This window comes from Montipora capricornis, chromosome 13, assembly GCF_036669925.1.
Source record: "Montipora capricornis isolate CH-2021 chromosome 13, ASM3666992v2, whole genome shotgun sequence".
In the NCBI taxonomy this organism is placed as follows: Eukaryota; Metazoa; Cnidaria; class Anthozoa; order Scleractinia; family Acroporidae; genus Montipora; species Montipora capricornis.
The window spans coordinates 31,926,562-31,944,061 of record NC_090895.1 but is presented as its reverse complement, the minus strand read 5'-3'; the positions used below and the strand labels follow the sequence as shown (position 1 = coordinate 31,944,061).

Genomic DNA, 17,500 nt, shown 5'->3' with positions numbered 1-17,500 from the left:
GTTCATGCTCTTAAGTGCATCATTTGTAATCAGGGCAACATGGCAGGAAATTCAAAGGTTTGTATGGAAATTCAAAGCAAATTAAGTGTACAATCGACTCTACTTAATAGACTTTGGCCTTCATAAACCAAACTAATAAGTTCAAGTTCACAACTGAGATGAACTGGACTTGGTATCTATTCTTTGGAATTCCTAAATACGGCTTTTTTGTCTCCATACATTCTGTGTAATTGTGTGCCTTTGGAATAACAGGAAATGTATGGCAGAAACTTTGTTTAATAAATAATTTCTTCAATAGCCATTCTCTCCAACTTTATTCTGCCGCACCTTTGAATGCATATCTTCTGTTTTGGAAAATAGAAAACCCCGAAATTGCATATCATGAATACTTTTCATTGTTATGAACTTCCACACAAACCTTTGAGTTTCTCTCCATCTTGCCCTGATTACCCTTAATGCACTCAAGAGTGCGAACTGCTCTATAGATCGTTTTGACGTGACGTCATCATTTTCTAAAATCCAAAACTAAAGAGCCACGAAAGTTTTTATCCTCATCAGGCATAAGAGGCGGTAAATTTGTATCCATTTGCAATTTTAAAGCTCAATAGCGTGCTTCCTTTGGAAACCAGAGCATTTTGAATTTCTGAGTTATAGCGGTGCGTGACATGAGGCGACGATCAAGTTTATTGAGAAATATATATTTATCTCATGGTTTTGAGCCTTTTTAGAATTTAAAGCATTAGGAAAAGTGCTTAAGTAAATAGCTGTCTGTTCAGTACAGATGATCACTCGCCTAGATAGCCAAAGTAAGTAACAGATGTTGACACTTTTCCGGCTGCCATATTGGTGCACCACAGATGTGCACCAACATGGCGTTTTCATACTGGGCTCTGTAAATTTCTGCGAAACATTTCGACGCATACGTGAAGTTTGGTGAAACGCACGGGCCTAAAACTTGGAGAAGTGTCTTCTTCATTTATCTTCTACAACATCACGAATTCTTGACTTTTTCCACTGGATGGTTTTCGATTTATTTTTTTATTGCGTGACAGTGAAAACGATCTATTAACAGACCAAATCGGCCAACTCATTGTTGTACCCAATACAGCAATTTCGATAAATGAAAAATTTAGTCCAAAAAAAAAGGCATCATCTCGAGGCTCTGGTGAATAAACAATTCCTTACATTTATTCCCTACAGTTTCGAGATGATGTTTTTTGTTTAGGGCTGAATTTTAATTCTTTGAAATTGGTCTTTTGAGATCTCCTCGGGTTAAGATACTTTGGGTACTGTATTTGCATTATAATGTAGCATTCACATGGAAATACCTGGAACAAAACATTTTATTCCCAAAGGGTTTGATTTGGGTGCAACATTTGGTCTATATATTATTAAAGCCGTAGTCATTTGCTGTTAAATTACAAACCTTGAGTATAGTCAACATCCTTGTCTTGTTTGTACAGTGAGAATCTATTTAAAATTGAAACACTCACTTTGTTATAAAGATAAAAAACAGAGGAATTAAAGTCGGCAAATTAATTAAACAACGTTAACTAAAAGAGCACCTTTCCATTGCTAATGGCAGTGGTTCTAACAAGTTCGCCATCTTTGAGAAGAACACAAGCAGCTCGATGTTTACTTAACGAGTAAAACACAAAGTATTTTGTTCGGAATACTTAGAGTTTCAAAGTAACCGACAAAGCAGAGAAAAGGAATGGCCGGAACCACAAAATTACTACGTAGTCGTGTCACGTCGACTGTCCACCATTTTTGATTATTGGACAATCCCAGCATTCATGTCGCACTGATCGGATAAAAATGGTGTGTATTAGGGAGGGGAAAGTTAATTGACCCTTAGTAGTCGTGTATTTTGATTGGTTTGGAAAGAATTTGATTCATTATTGTTTTATATTTGTTATAAACGATTTTCAGCTGTTTCTCAATTGAAGTTAAGTATTATTTTACTCGAATAACTTCTATTTCTACATGTTTTAAAGCCGCCACGATTAATAGTTTGTACGTCGCACCTCTCCCTACAGGGTAATAAGATTATTCCTGTTTACAGGGTCGTCTACAGGTGTTTGGCGCTTGCAGGGTAAACAAGATTCGCGCTTTGATTCAAAAAAATGATTGAGTTAAACCCACTGCGTATAAGGTTAAAAATTGCCCGGAATTAGCTGAATGTGGAACGATCTTTATGGCATCCAGATACAGGGCAAATGGAGTCAAACTTCGGAAAAAAACTCCAAAGGATCTTCCGGCAGAGGAGCGCGAAATCACAACTTATTTGGACTTTGATGCGTGCGAAGGAGACTTAGACATAGGCAGTGATTTTCCTTTCCCTAACTTGTCTTTAAACGTCGCCTCTGTTGTTGTATGTTGTGTTTCCATCATTTGTTATTGGAACTCCTGCAAAGGGGAATTCGTGTTTGATGATTCTGAGGCCATTGTGAGCAATAAAGACTTGCGAGGTGAAACCCCGCTGGGAAAATTGTTCGTCCACGACTTCTGGGGAGCGAACTTATCTTCTAACGCAAGCCACAAAAGTTATCGTCCTCTTACAATTTTGACTTTTCGATTCAATTATTGGCTGGCAGGAGGAGTAAATCCTTGGAGCTTTCATGTTGTCAATGTCATACTCCATGCTTTGGTGTCAACATTGTCTTTGAATTTTTTTTCAGTGCTTGTCACTGACACCCACAAGCACCATAAAAACAATTTTTCCGCCCCCAAGGCCAGTTTGTTCAGCGCATTGCTTTTTGCAGTACATCCAGTTCACACAGAAAGTGTAAGTATTTAATTAGATTTATCTTGATTTTCGTAATTTCACAATAACAGAGATATATTCTTGACCTCCCTAAGGGAAGTCTTGTTGATTGTAATATTGTTTTTCTGGTGCATATATTTTTCTTCAAAGATTTTAGCAGGTACCTTTGCCAAATATTATTTAAGCGAAATTGCGTATTAATGTTTAATGCATTTTTTTTGGAATGGGCACTGAAGTTTCCTTAATTTTTAACAAGATTGTCTTTAAAGTAAATAATCAAAGTGATGATGTGAAAAGATGTTAAAGGCTGGAGCAATGACTTCAGAATTGAAATATTATCTGACCCGAAAATCAAAAGAATAGGCTTAATTTAATAGTAACGAAAACAAATCTCTTTTAATTGAAAATAAAATAAATATTGATTGTGGGCTGGAGGCTGGCTGGAGGACTAATAATGATTGGGATTTTACAAATCAAATCAAAGCCAATCAATGAGTGCAAATTGAATCAAATTAAATAATGTTGGTTTTTCTCAAAGAGTAGTGACATTTAGTGATTTTCCTCTGTCTAAAACCAGACGATTTTACTTGGCAAGTGATGCTAGTTCCTGAAAAAAATCCTCTTTGAGCAGAATAGGTAACCAACAATTCAAAATTGAAACTCAGCTTTATTATCCTGACTTAAAGTGAGCACTTAAGATCGCCACTATTTGCACATGTGTCAACCTAGCTTTCAATAAATGAAATCCTCTGATTTTCTAATCAAGCTTATTACACACTGCAACTTTAAGCTAAATTTCTCAGTCTACATGATTGCAGCTTGCAATAATTTATGAGGAAAACATTATGGATTGTCTATTTTAATGTATCACATGAAAGTGATAAACATCTAACTCCTCATTTCAAGTTTCAAGTATAGTGAAATAAAAAATGGTAAAAAATAATTGTTGAACATAAATTTCTCAAGAGTAACCTACTAGGGAAAGTATGGTGGCCATAAAAGAAGATAAACATGTGGCATCTTACAAGAGGATCGGTCAGTATAACATTCTTTTACTGAATCCCAGGATAAAGCTTAAGCCCTTGATGTCAGTTTAGTTTAACCAACAGGGAGATTAATTTAAAACATGTTGTGATTTAGGTTGCAGGTTTGGTTGGAAGAGCAGATCTTTTGGGGGCGCTGTTTTTTATCCTCTCCTTTCTCTTTTACGCAAGATGTTGTATTGTTGGTAAGTATGAGATCTGCTCTTAGATCACACGTTTGTGTGTTGCTCAAAAAAAATTCGCAACTGCCAGTCAGCCATTGGGAGCATTGAGGGTCTTCTGTTTGACAAAAACTTGCTCATGCATGGCTGGCAACTCAGCTGTATAAGCCCCTATTTAATGTGATCAAGTCACCATCTTTCTCACTATATTTGTAGGTAATGAAGAAAGTGAAAACAGGCAAATACACCCAAGGCTGTTGCCTAACAGGAGCACAGTAGCCTGGGGCTCCCAAAGAATAGCTCTGGGCCCCTTAATTTTTCACAGCAACACCTTTCACTTCATTTGTTGGGCTCTCAAGTTCTCAGCATTTAGCTCTGAGGGCCCCTTTAAAATTTTCTTAGGCAGCAGCCTTGACACCAGAAAAACGCCTTAACAACTGTATGCCATGCTTGACAATTCTCTAAAATGTCCGCCTGGTCATCACCCTTTACTGGCTGAAAAGATGTGAATTAATAATTAAAAGTGAGTTTAACATGTTGCTTTAAGTGTGTTACAATGTACTTTTACTGCTTGTAGATTGTGAAGAAGATTCATCTCCTAAGAAATTTTCTTGGAAATACCTTATGCTTAGCATGGCATTCTGTGGCATAGCTATGCTTTGTAAGGAACAAGGAATTACTGTCTTGGTAATGTATTGAATTTTGCCTGTATTCACTGGCTTTAAATTCATCCTTTAAAAAGTACTGTTATTCCAAGAAATCATTTTATACGACTTGCATCCTAACAAAATTTGACATGACTGGGTTCATGTGAAGGTTTCATTGAGAAATTTCCAAATTATAATGGTTAACCTTCTTTGAGTGGATGCAGATATTTTCTGGAATCAATGCCATTTACATTTCTTGGAGGGGATTTAAGGGAGGTCAAACCCTACCATACCGTTGTCTCTAAAGTAATTTTTTTCCAGATGCTGTGACATGCTTGATTTTTTTATGTCAAATAATAATTATTTATATCAGGCACCTTTTGATTGTATGACCAGCATGGTAGTGACCGAGACTTTCAGGTTCTGAGCTAATTTTGCACTGTTATAAAAAGTTTGATCTCCAATTACCTGATGATGTGCTTGCTTACTATTAGTACAAAATGTTCTTACACTAATATTTATTGATATTTCCATCAAAGTTCCTTATTATTTCACTCGAATGGAAGCTCAAATGAACATAATATTTTGTGTGAAGTCTCAGAGAACATTATATCTCTCAAGCAAATCAGTCAAATAACATTTGCTTGGGAAATGAACAATTACAAATCTTGCTTTCTGCATTGTTTCTCTTGCCTTTCGCCATGCCTTTTCCTGCAGGGATACAATGAAAATTACATCTTTATTAATTTTCTCTATTGTAGGGAATATGCTCTGCCTATGATTTGATGGTGGTATGCAGAATTGATCCCCTCGTACTTATACAGACAAAGTTAATGTACATAAAAGAAAACAGAAATGGGAACACAAAAATGGTAACAAGGATGCATTATTTGTCTTTTTTAATACCAGTACTTCATAACACAGTTCAAAGAGCTCTTGTGGGATTAATGCCTTGATACAATTTATAACATTGAAACAGAAGTATTATTAAGTTAATTATTATTATTATTGCAGTCTGATGATATGTCACTGTATCCTTGTTACTTGCACACAGGAAAAAAATGAATCACATTTGTGGATTAAGGGTGTCATGTACAGACATGCAGTTTTATTTTTCACTGGAGTGATTCTTCTGCTTTGTCGCTGGCACATTATGGGCTCATCACCTCCAGTATTCCAAGTGGTGGATAATCCTGCTTCATTTGAGAAGTCTATTACTTTGAGGGTGAGTGTTACTCTGGCACAAGCCAGAGAGTGACAAATTTTGGATACCTATTCTGTACACTGAATTGTAAAGATTAATCCAGGTGGAAGCTGTTTGTGTGAATCTGAGCTCCAATGCTTTTAAAAGGCAGATTCATTTGTTGTATTCCTGTTTTGTGAGGGCTTAAATGAATAGATGTGTTTCTAAAGGACTGCATTTAAAAGTAAATTCATTAACAGTAATGGGAATATAAATTGCATCATGAACTTAAAGTTGTGAAAGAACGTTACTTGTCAATATTTCCTGAATCTTTACATTGTGGAAATCATTGGTACACAATCATGTAACATGGTTCAATTTTGTTATTCCTTTTCTTAGGTAATCAACTATAATTACCTGTATGCTATAAATGCCTGGCTTCTTATAGTACCCCAGTGGCTTTGTTTTGATTGGTCCATGGGCTGTGTACCATTAATCAAGTCATTCACTGATCTTCGTTTGCTCTGTGTCGCTGCTATGTGGGCTGTGCTGTTATTGCTTATCTCCTATTGTCTATTTGGCAAAAAATTGCACCTTAAGCGGTGAGAAAATTATATAAAAAAATAATTTTGATTAATTTGGTTGGTTCAGTTACTGTAGTGTTATGAGTTGGTGCTTTCTTGCTGCAATAGAATTATGAAAGTTTCAAGTTAGAGTTGATTTTGGATCACACCTTCATTTCACAATTCTGGTAACATTGTTTGCGTCCTTTTTGTATGAGAATTACAATGACTTAAACCTTCTGCTCACCATTCATGTTGTATTAATAGCATTTAAAACTTCACTATTAGAACTGTAAGTACTAAGTGCTGTCTACATCTAAATGTTTGATTCTTGGTCCACCACATGATAATTCTTCTAAAGCTCAAGGCTAAAATAAAGGTTAATTTGTTACTTATCATTCTCCATTGTTAGGATTCTGACCATGGGGCTGGCTCTGGTTATTGTTCCGTTCCTTCCTGCATCAAATCTTTTCTTCACAGTTGGTTTTGTGGTTGCTGAGAGGGTTTTATATCTTTCCAGTCTTGGTTCTTGTCTTATTGCAGTGCTTGGATTTGTGGTTCTGAGTAAGAAAAACTTTGCAGGACAGAAGGTAGTTTGAAAATTGCTTTATACAAATTTCAACCAAAGGTAAAACAATATTTAACACTGCATCCATTTCACTCCCCTTCTCATAACAATAATTTACCAGCTGTAGTTTTCTAGTGACGGTAACTGGTTTGACTTGATTTTAAGGTGACATACCTGGTCATTGGATTCCATTAATTTTTTTTGTACTGGTTTGTAGTAATTACAACAACTTTCAGATTGTAAAATGAACCAAATAATAATATTTTTTGTATGATGTGAGTTTAAATGTGACAATTTAGATAGAATGTTTTCAAAACAAAATTTTCTTACAGTTCTTTTGGGAATTCCCTGCAGTCATGTTTGGCTGGTCCTAAGACAAAAAAGTAAAAGCCTGACACTCTTTTATGAAAAGCCAGGGTAAGTTGGTTTCCAGATCACGTTTTGCCAAAACAGCATGGATGAATAGTGGAGTGACATCTTTATGTCTATCCTGCGAAGCAGGTACTTCTAGCTTTATTTGCAGGGTCAAAGAGCTGTTTAGAGAACTTTGTTACCTGTTGTATCAATTGCACAGAACTGGAGATAGATTCTGTTTCTAATGCAAGACGATTTTACTCTGTGATTGGGACCATGTCAGGAGTACAAGGCTTAACAACATCTGGGGTCCTCTTTAACCTCATCCCTCCTAAGAGGGGAGGGGGGGCTACCTGGTATGCAAGGGGGCATAGATGAGTGAAGAGCTGGAGAGGGTGGGGTAGCATAGAAGCACTAGTGGAGATCAGGGAGGGTAGGTAAGTAGACAGGAGAAAAGAAAAGACTGATGTCTTTTGTCTCATTTTTTTGAGACCTCCTAAAAAACCAAGCCCCTGCTCTCTAACTACACCCCCCAAAGAGGAAAATCCTTAGTTTAGACAAATGGTAAAAAGAACATTTTAAAAAACTTAAACTGGTTTGAAAAAAGTTACCGGTAAGCCAGAGAAAAAAATTGAACTGCAACATAATTATATATCTGATCCGGGGACTGTTGTTTCTCAAAATTTCTTTTTGTTTTCTCTCCTTCACCAGGCATTAGGTGGTATGATGTGGCTTGTTTTAACCCTCTACATTGCTCGTACAATTCAGGTAAGGTGAAATGGTTAGTGTATCCATTTAATTACCATAGAAAAGCTGACCAAATTCACATCAGCCCCCAGCTGCTCAAAAGGTGAATAGGGGTATGATTGAATAAATCATTGTCCATTTATTTTGGTTAGTTGTTTAAGCATTGGCTAACACCATTTACTTTTTGAACTACTGAGGCCAAAAGTATGTAAAGGTATCTGGGGGAGGATGGGGTGAACCCTCTTAATTAAAATTAGCTTTCAACTTTGCATAATTTTTCATCTTAGAGGTCAGGTGAATGGATTGATGAAGACACACTGTTTACTTCAGGGCTTTCAGTTTGTCCTTTGAATGCCAAGGTAATAACAGAAATGCATACTTCTGTATTATAGGTTGAAATTCTTAAAATTAAGGGGGCTATGTCACACAAAATGATGTAGCTTCATGACACCCAAAATGCCCAAATAAAACCATTGAACAAAATGAGATAGATACAGCAAAAGGAAAGAGAAGCATGGATGGACACAAATGGACAAGATTGAAACAGATTGCATTAGGGTAATCTTGAAAAAAAGTCGGCCCGACGTTATTCATGTTTTTGCTCAGAATCATCTTGTTTGTGATGTAATGATAATTTTATCAGTAAAGGAATTCCACATCACCATTTTTGAGTCTTAAACTTGTGGCTAACTAAAAATTTCCCCTAAACACCAAAAAATTAGTTGACAATTTTAGCCCCCTTTAAAGTGCCCCTGTGATCAAAAAAACCACTTCCTTTTTTCCTTCAGATTTTGAAAGTGTGTTTGCTTAACACCTGACCGGCAAAATTTTGCACTTTGATTTTTATCCAAAGGCCGTTTACTTTGAGTGTAAGTTTTGGATTTCATGGTCCGCCATTACTCATGTTCAAAACTGACCAATTGGACTTCAAACGGTTGGATCCAGGGAAAAGTGACGTCAGAGGCTCTCTACCTTAAAAATTTCAGGGTGTGAACGCAGCTTATTATATGTGCAAAGCGTGAGTTTAAAAGTCTGAAAGCCCAAAACCCCCGTGCTGCACATTAATTCTGCGGCGTACACACGTATTGCATTCTTAAACTAGTGAGCCTTTGACATCATTTTTTCCTCGATCCAGCTCTCTCAAGAACATAATGTTAGTAATGGCGGACCATTAAATAGGAAAATTACAGTTAAAATAAAGAGGTGTCTTTTTGAAATCAAGGCTTAAAACGTGGGTCACTCAGTGTTTTGTTAACATAGTTTTCAAATCCAAAGAAAAATATGAATTGATTTTTTGGTCACTGGGGCACTTTAAGACTTAAAACAATTTAAACCTAATGCGCCTCCAGTGAATCAAATCGTCGCCCTCTCAGGAGGAAAAGGGATTGAAACTATTTGTCTCTTCATTTGACCTCCACAGGTTCATTACAATGTTGGAAAAATTAGAGCTGAAAAAGGAGAGGTGGTAATTGGCGAAAAATTTTATCGAGAAGCAATCAGGTGTGTTGATTCTGCATTGAAAGTTAATCCACACCTAGTGTCAACATTGCCAGATGTACTGATTACAAGAATTCTTTACTTTTCCAGAGATTTTAGCAAAAATTTAGTATCAAGTGCTGAGAGAGAGAGAAACTACCATATCCTGAGGCAAAACGATAATTAATAATATTACTGGTAATTAATATGTTATTATTTTATTGATGAAAACTACACATTCTCATCATGCACATAACAGCAAGGGAATAATACAAAGGACAATGGGAGTATTGTTTTTCAAACTCAATAAAAATTATGAATATTTACAATAGTATTGGTATGATTATTAATTACCAGATGAGTGTCAGTTAATATTATCACTATCTTTTGTCAGGTTGAACCCAACATATGACCAAGCTTTGAACAATTTGGGGAATCTAATAAAGGTATTTCACAATGGTATAGATTTCATCAATAATAAATATTGAGAAAATTTTATGCATCAGAATTTTGTTTATCATTTGTCAGAATGCAGGGTTATTAGAAACCAAAAGTAACAAAGACAAGTTGTTTATTTATTGTTTTCGTGTTTAAAGGATGATGGAAGGAATGAAGAAGCTGAGGGTCTTTTAGAAAGAGCTGTGAAGATAAGGTACTGGTAATAGTGCTGCAAATGTTTGAAATTCGATGTGATTTGGCTGAATCCTCTAATTGCCAGAGGCTAACATAAAGGCTGTTAATCCTTTAAACACACCAATAGTTCCCTTTCAAAGTTAAACTTAAACTGTTTTGTTATTCAGGAACAATTTTGCTGCAGGCTGGATGAACTTGGGAACAGTCAAGGCAGCATTGCACAAGGAAGAGGTACAAAACTTTGACTTTTTTGTTGGAGTGACTAGTAGTGGTAGTGGCATCCTCGTCTCGAAGAGGCGATGGTTAGCACTCGGGATTTGGGCAGGATCTTGTATGACTGTGTAGCCCGATCCTGGAGTGGCAGTCTCTGTTATCTCGGGGTGTGGCGATGCCCTCCCATGCACTGGTGTCGATTAGTGCAGATCGCAAGTCTCGCTTGATGACGTCCTTGTAGTGTAGCAGCGGTTGACCCATGCGACAGACGCCCTTCCGCAGTTCTCCATAAAGGATTTCTCTCGGCAGGCAGTCAGGCTCCATGTGATGTGCATGGCCAAGCCATCAAAGGTGTCGCTGAATGAGCAGTGATGGCATGCTCAGTGAGCCAGCGCACTCCAGGACCTTGGTGTTGGTGACTCTCTCCCGTCACCTGATGTGCAGCAGGCACCGAAGGCAGCGGAGGTGGAATCCGTTGAGTCGCAGCTCTTGTCTGGCATAGGTCGTCCACGACTCTCTGCCATAAAGGAGAGTCGACAGGACACAAGCTTGGTAGATGCACATCTTGTTTGTTGAGTTTGGCCATGACTGCAGCTGCTTTGGTGATCCTGCAGCTGATCTCAGCATCGAGTGAAGTCAAGCTTGACACGGTGGAGCCCAAGTAGGTGAAGGTGTCCACAACCTCCAGCTCCGTGTTGTCGATGGTGATGACTGAGGGGGACTCAGAAACTTGCGCCAGGATGTTGGTCTTCCTGAGACTGATTGTTAGCCCAAACTCCTTGCAGGCGTGGGAGTCAGCTTGTCTACCAGATGTTGGAGGCCCTCCTCGCTGTGGAATGTTAAAGCAACGTCATCTGCAAACAGCAGCTTCCGTATGAGCACCACGTAAGCTTTGGTTTTGGTGCGGAGTCTAGTGATGTTGAAGAGTTTGCCGTCTGACCTCGTCCGGACGTAGACTCGTTCTGTACAGTCTACAAAGGCATACTGGAGCTGCATTGAGAAAGAAAATCCCGAACAGGGTTGGAGCAAGGACACAGCCCTGCCTTACTCCACTAAGCTGAAATGAACCAATAAAAATGGTTAAATAATCACTTTATTCAAGTCCCAGGGTTATTTACCGAACACAAGTGCTCTACTAATTGGGGAGACTACAAATCAACTGAAATCACAACAAATCAAATGTTGGTTTTTGAGGAGAGAGGAAAACCCGGGGGAAAACCTCTCATTGCAGTGTAGTGAACCAACAAACTCAACCCACATGTGGTGTCGAATCTAGAATCGATCCCAGGCCACATTGGTGGAAGGCGAGTGGTCTCTGTCTCACCACTGCGCCAGCCCTGCTTAACAACATTTGATGAAGGAACACTTTTTATTACGAATCTGCCAAACAAGATCGAACAAGCAGGGAAATCCACCCTATCACTTGTGACATAAGCAAACTCAACTTTCTTCTTTCTTCAGAAAAAAAAATGGTAACTTACTCAAGAAGACAGGGGTTCCTTTTGGTGGTGCCTAAAGAAACTAAAATGCCTCTCTTATGCTCTTCAGATCTCCCATGCATGTGCTTCACACCTCAAAATACGCACACTTAAACATGAAGCAATTCCATAATAGATTCGTGAATAAGTTTTAAGTGAAGCTATGATCCTCGCAGTTGTGAACGCAATTTTCACAATTGCAGAGAGACTTCAACGGGGTTTGAACCAGTGACCTCACGATACCAGTGCGATGCTCTAACCAACTAAACTATGAAGCTTCACTTGATTTCATATCCACAGTTCAATACGTGTAGCCGTGTAGCACTTATTTTAAACAGAGTTAACTGAATAGAGTGTAATGTGAAGTGCTTGATTTCTATCCCATATGAACCATGTGAGCGTTAGCCCTACTGATGGAAATGTGCCCACACAAGGACAGAGAAAAACTCTGACCAGGGTGCTACACGGCCAAGTGCTACACGGCCAACGTTTGTATAAACGCAACCTTTCCTTGTCCTTGTACATGTTCATTGCCGTGACTTTAACATCTTCACTTCCCACGGCCTGCTCCCGTCTGACCTTGTAGCTCAGTCGGTAGAGCGGCGGAGATCTAACCCGAAGGTCGTGGGTTCAATTCCCACCCTGGTCAGAGTTTTTCTCTGTCCTTGTGTGGGCCCATTTCCATCAGTAGGGCTAACGCTCACATGGTTCATATGGGATAGAAATCTAGCACTTCACATTACACTCTATTCAGTTAACTCTGTTCCTCTGTTTAGTTGCATTTCAAGAAGAGTACCTTACCTTTCATGTCTACCTTCTTCAGGTATGATTTGATGCCACCTTCAAGCTTTCGATCTAAATTCTGTCTTCCTCGAAGGTTTTAAAAAAAACCGGTATTCCAAACTGTTATTGTAGAAAGCAACACCGTTACTGAAATATTGACAAAACCTATTTACCTAGGAAGCCGAAAGATGCTACAGAAGAGCCATAGTACATCGTCCAATATATCCAGATGCATACTTTAACCTGGGAAATCTGGTAGGAGATTGTGTCCTTTCAGTTCCTATCTTTAGAGCGGTTTTCAATTGAGTGTCGAAAGTAATTATCAAATTACTTTGGTTTTGCATTACTTCGCTCAGTGATTGATTTAAAGGTCTCGCGCCACGTTTTCAACCAATCAGAAGTGAAACCAAAACCAATCGTGGCTCGCGCGTGCACATTTCCCGCGCTTTGTGTCGGCTACGTGTAATTAATTCGAGTTTTGATATGTTTACTGGATTGTCTCCGTCCTTTTTGATTGGCCAATGTAATTACTTTGCTTTTGGTTTTACGACACTCGATTAAAACTTGCTTGTTAAGTTATTAGGGACTTATGCATGAAATGTTTTTTAGCCACGCGCGGAAACCGCGACCGGAAGTGAATATTTCGCATTCCATGGGCCCCCTTCTGGATAACTTTTCGGACCCGAAAAACCATTGCGAAACTGTCTTCCACTTTTTTTAAACAGGTGGTCTTGTAGCATATTTTCAAGATAACAGAAAGCCAAATGACTTTGCAAAATTTTATGAGATACGTAGGAAATTGTGACACCCGAAAGAGGCCCGAAAAGTTTCGGGACTTTCAAGAAACGGGCCTCAGGTCAGTCATCTTTACCGGAGTCTAAAATTAATCTTATCTAATAGTGAAAGGATCATAATTGGCAATATAAATGTGGTGCCAAGACGAGTTAAAAAGGAAAACAGTTTCTTTTGTGATTAGACTCAATGCTAATACTACTACTAACCCATTACTAAACTACAACGTGTCTGTCTTGTACTTAGTACATTGACCAACATAAAACTTCGGAAGCCATCGCAGCCTTCAAAACAGCTGTCAATTTAAAGAACGACCATGTGGGAGCCTGGATGAATCATGCATTACTCCTTGAAAAGTCAGGTAATGATGATCACAGAAATCTTACACTGACGTATCACATTAGATGAAGATGGTCAAATAATTAGCCAATAAGAGGCGGGCACTGCGCGCGAAAATGCGTGGGAGAAAGGTCACAAGTGTTTGCCTCTGATTGGTTAATGGCTTGGTTTTCTGGTTAATTTGATAACCACTGTATGCCGATCATCTGGTTTACTCGAGGATCATCACTCGCTGTCATGCGCAGCATTTGAATACCAACCTGTTCCCATCGAATCTGAACCAATTTTTAAACAATTAATTCTCTTTACATTGTTTATTTGCATCTTTCGTTTTGTAAAACATTGACAAATTTTCTGTTCTACAAGTGTTTTTCACGACAGAGAAAGGGCCAAAAACGAAACCATTTTCTTTGGCTCTTTGCTGTTTATTCGCGCGCGTGCAACAGTGTCAGTGTCTGGTTTTAAGCTTAAAAGTCGTTAAAACGATGATCTTTAGTGACAAGTGAGAATCAAAACGGCTCTTGTCGCGGATCACATGTAAATTGTCGAGGGGTCCGGGAGCTATTGTAGTTTCAAAATGGGTTCAGCTCCGGACAGTTTCGTCACCGCTGCCTTCCAAAACAAAACCGTTTTATTTAAAGTTATTTGGGAAGGTGTTTGTTTTAGTACAAGTGAACAGCAAGCGAGTCAACAAAGAACCGGTCAGAATTTGTCAATTTACCTTAAATTTCATTACACATTCTATCATTGTTTCATTAGGTAACAGAGAAGCAGCTATATCTGTCATAAGAGAAGCCAAGAATCACATTCCCAATGAGCCTTCAGTTTATTTCAACCTGGCTAACATGCTTGGTCAGAAGGATGAGTTTTTAGTACGTGAGTTATTTAAAAGTAAATCTATGGACTTGAGTGCCCACTAGGATACTTTTTGTGTTTAATCATCGAAAAACTTCAGGTCTGCGGTACACCGCCGTCACCTGCGTTGTTACGGTTCAGCTGATCGTGGGGGCCATGAACTTTTGTACAAATCTTGTGCGTGAAATGGAGACAAAAGAGAAATATATCACAGAAGTGTCCGGAGAAGGAACTCTATTTTCGGGCAAACTCTTTCTTTTGTTTTGATTGAGAAACAGCTGGGAAAAAAACAATATATTTTTCTTTTTTTCCTTGATTAAACGGAAATACGGGTGGTGGACACAAAAGTGGAGCAACACTTGTCTTTTTTTGCAGGAGGCCGAGAAAAACTTCATTAAAGCTTTGGAGCTCAAACCCGATTCTGCAGAGTTTTATGGAAACCTGGGTGAGAATCTGAATTTTTTTAAACAAAAAACTAAATTTGGGACTTTAAACGGAATATTTGATGGTTCGGGGACAATATAAATGGTGAATGCGGCGGCAAATGACCGAACAGAGTAATTGTTTGGAGGTATTTGTTCATTTCCTCAATTGGTTTAGGCTTCCTTAAATTCTGTGGTAACTAGGGCTACACTGGCGATTGACCGTATTCCGGAATAGGAGTACTTGGAATAGAAGTTAGAAATCCTTCGCTTTTACGGAGATTCACATTAAAATTGTCAAACACTTGCTAAAATGATATTTAAACATATATTTATTATCCTTGTTGTTTCAAAACGCCAGACATGCCGTTTTAAATCATCACTAAACCCTTAAAGGGAAACTGTCACGAGAAGCGCATGCGCTAGCGTCTTGTGAAAACTTGAAAAGTGTTAGGTTAACGTTTTTCTAGTTGAATCGACAAATTCAAAATGGCGTCCACTGGGGAGGGCCATGGTGGACAAAGGAGAAACTCCGGCGAATATACGTGACTCACGCGTGAATCCATGATGGCGGCTAGAATTTTCCGTGGGCTTGCCTGAGAGCAAACAAACTCGAGCATGCGCAGCTCATGACCAGTAACAGATGCTTTACAATTTTCTACGATGGTATTTTAAAATATTTCAGGCTAAAATTTGCGTTTTGCCAAAAGTTAAAGGAAGTGGTTTGATTTTGGCTCCTTTTTGCCTGTTATTTACGGATAACAAGCGACTTCCCAAAAGAGACATACAACTTCAATAAGGAAATGCTTCATGCTTTTACAAAAAGCAGCAACCCCCCCCCCCCCTCCCCCGTTTACCGTTTCACGTATACAAAAATTTTGGTTTTATCAACGGAGTTGATAATGTACTCTCGTTTCACGTACTCTCGTTTCACGTACTCTCGTTTCACGTACTCTCGTTTCACGTTCTCTCTTTTAAGGTTCAGAATAAGCGCGTCACAAGCACTCGCATCAGCCAATTAGATTTAAGAATATTGTTCATCGGATGGAAGGCCTCATGATTGATTGTTTGTTGTTACCATTCGCAGGAGTGTTGTATCACAGATGGGGAAAGCACGATCAAGCCAGAAAATTCTATCAAAAGGCGCTGAGGCTGGACCCTCAAAACGAAAATGTTTTGCAAAATTTACAGAAACTCAAAAGAGCGATGCAAAAATTGTCCACTGGCAGATCAAAAGAAAAATAAGGAATGCCGGATAGAATGACTGCATACGTTGTCTTGTTTTATACAATCTTAACCAACTTTAAGAAAACTTCATTGTAATAACAACTTCAAGCACCATTCACTTTATCTTTTACATAGTCAAATGTTTGAGTTTTCATTGAAATAAATTGAAAGAAACAAACAGTACCAAGTGTCCCAAGGAGTTTCATTTTGAACAGTAGACCCCGTCTCACAAATGTCTTCTATGTTCATAATTTCCCTGTGGGACGTTAAAGAACCCAAACACTATTCGAGAAGAGTAGGGGATGAAGTTCCCGGTGTCGTGGCTGTCCTGTTCTCTCCAGCAGAAGTGGCCGGCTTGGCGGTGATGTCTCTAAAAAGGCTTGTGATGTATGAGGCCACCTAAGCAGAAACAACCACAAGTCTAAAAGGGACTTTGCCGAGTGCTGGAACATGTAGATGTAGAGGTCAGCAAATTTCTTTACGGTGGTCAATTTACCATAACCGTTCAACCCAGTTGATGAACCCATTTCTGCAATTCTCAGCTCGGATGTGAAGTGTAATTGTGACCCCCGACAGGTGACGGTATATTGGAGCATTGATGTATTTTCCAATACGGCTAAACTTCAGAATACCCGGCCACGATTGTGTGACATTAAATGCCTGCTCCCGTAGTTCCGCAGTCAATAAATATTTGCATATGGAAACAAAAGATAAGTACTTAAAGAAGCGTGCTCCCGCAGTCCCGCAGTCCCGTTGTCGTCCGCAAATAAAAAACTTCTCACATATTTTAATTTCTTGATAATATAAAACTTCAAACAGTTCACAAAGAAATCCACTCATCTTTCGCCGTAAGGCGTTCATCAGCTTGTGCCTTTGTTTTGGGTCCCTAAATTTCACGAGATCGTGTGACGAAGAAAACACTCGTTTACTGCCGATTAAGCCTAAGCGCTCGTTTCAGTGATTAGGCCTAAGCACTCTCGTAAAATTTCAGCTTTCATTTTGCGGTTCGGTTAACTACACTTTTCACGAGATCGTTTTGCCCTTGACTCACTCAGACTTCTATTATTCTGCGACTACGGCACTGCGGGACTGCGGGAGCAATAGTTCTACATGCATCGACTTCGGGACTCCGCGAGCACGCGTTCCATGTCACGCAATCGTGGCCAGGTATTCTGAAGTCGCTCCTTCCGCTTCCTCCGACGTTCGGGCATACCCGGTAAGGTGGCGAAGTAGCCTGCGAAGCTTTGCG

At 38.9% G+C, this 17,500-nt stretch overlaps 2 protein-coding genes across 3 annotated transcripts in view; one reads left to right on the top strand and one right to left on the bottom strand.

Annotated features, from left to right (window-relative positions):
- Positions 1–1,790, bottom strand: part of LOC138028327 (golgin-45-like) — a 7,187-nt gene extending 5,397 nt beyond the window's left edge. Inside the window, exons 1-2 of one of the 2 annotated variants that reach the window (XM_068875813.1) lie at positions 1,566–1,790; positions 1,427–1,470 (exon numbers count right to left, since the gene is read on the bottom strand). In XM_068875813.1, coding sequence (XP_068731914.1) covers positions 1,427–1,470; positions 1,566–1,606 — 85 coding nt within the window. In that variant the 5' untranslated portion in view covers positions 1,607–1,790. The remainder of the gene's footprint in view (positions 1–1,426; positions 1,471–1,565) is intronic. The other variant, XM_068875814.1, reaches the window with a different exon arrangement.
- A 266-nt stretch (positions 1,791–2,056) lies between these two features.
- LOC138028901 (protein O-mannosyl-transferase TMTC4-like) lies at positions 2,057–16,434 on the top strand. Its single transcript, XM_068876543.1, has 18 exons — positions 2,057–2,788; positions 3,908–3,995; positions 4,549–4,658; positions 5,380–5,490; positions 5,673–5,843; positions 6,201–6,403; positions 6,777–6,954; positions 7,998–8,054; positions 8,321–8,392; positions 9,454–9,533; positions 9,904–9,955; positions 10,106–10,161; positions 10,310–10,373; positions 12,794–12,871; positions 13,655–13,769; positions 14,507–14,619; positions 14,978–15,047; positions 16,112–16,434. Exons 1-18 carry the CDS (start codon positions 2,198–2,200, stop codon positions 16,267–16,269), a joined length of 2,367 nt encoding a protein of 788 aa, XP_068732644.1. The 5' UTR covers positions 2,057–2,197; the 3' UTR covers positions 16,270–16,434.
- The last annotated feature ends 1,066 nt before the right edge of the window (positions 16,435–17,500 follow it).

Bases quoted from the DNA above. Each gene is read 5' to 3' on its own strand.
- LOC138028901 (XM_068876543.1), top strand. From the start codon at position 2,198: ATGGCATCCAGATACAGGGCAAATGGAGTCAAACTTCGGAAAAAAACT. The intron at 2,789-3,907 runs GTAAGTATTTAA...GTTGTGATTTAG, and splicing joins ATCCAGTTCACACAGAAAGT to GTTGCAGGTTTGGTTGGAAG. The intron at 6,955-7,997 runs GTAGTTTGAAAA...CTCCTTCACCAG, and splicing joins AAAACTTTGCAGGACAGAAG to GCATTAGGTGGTATGATGTG.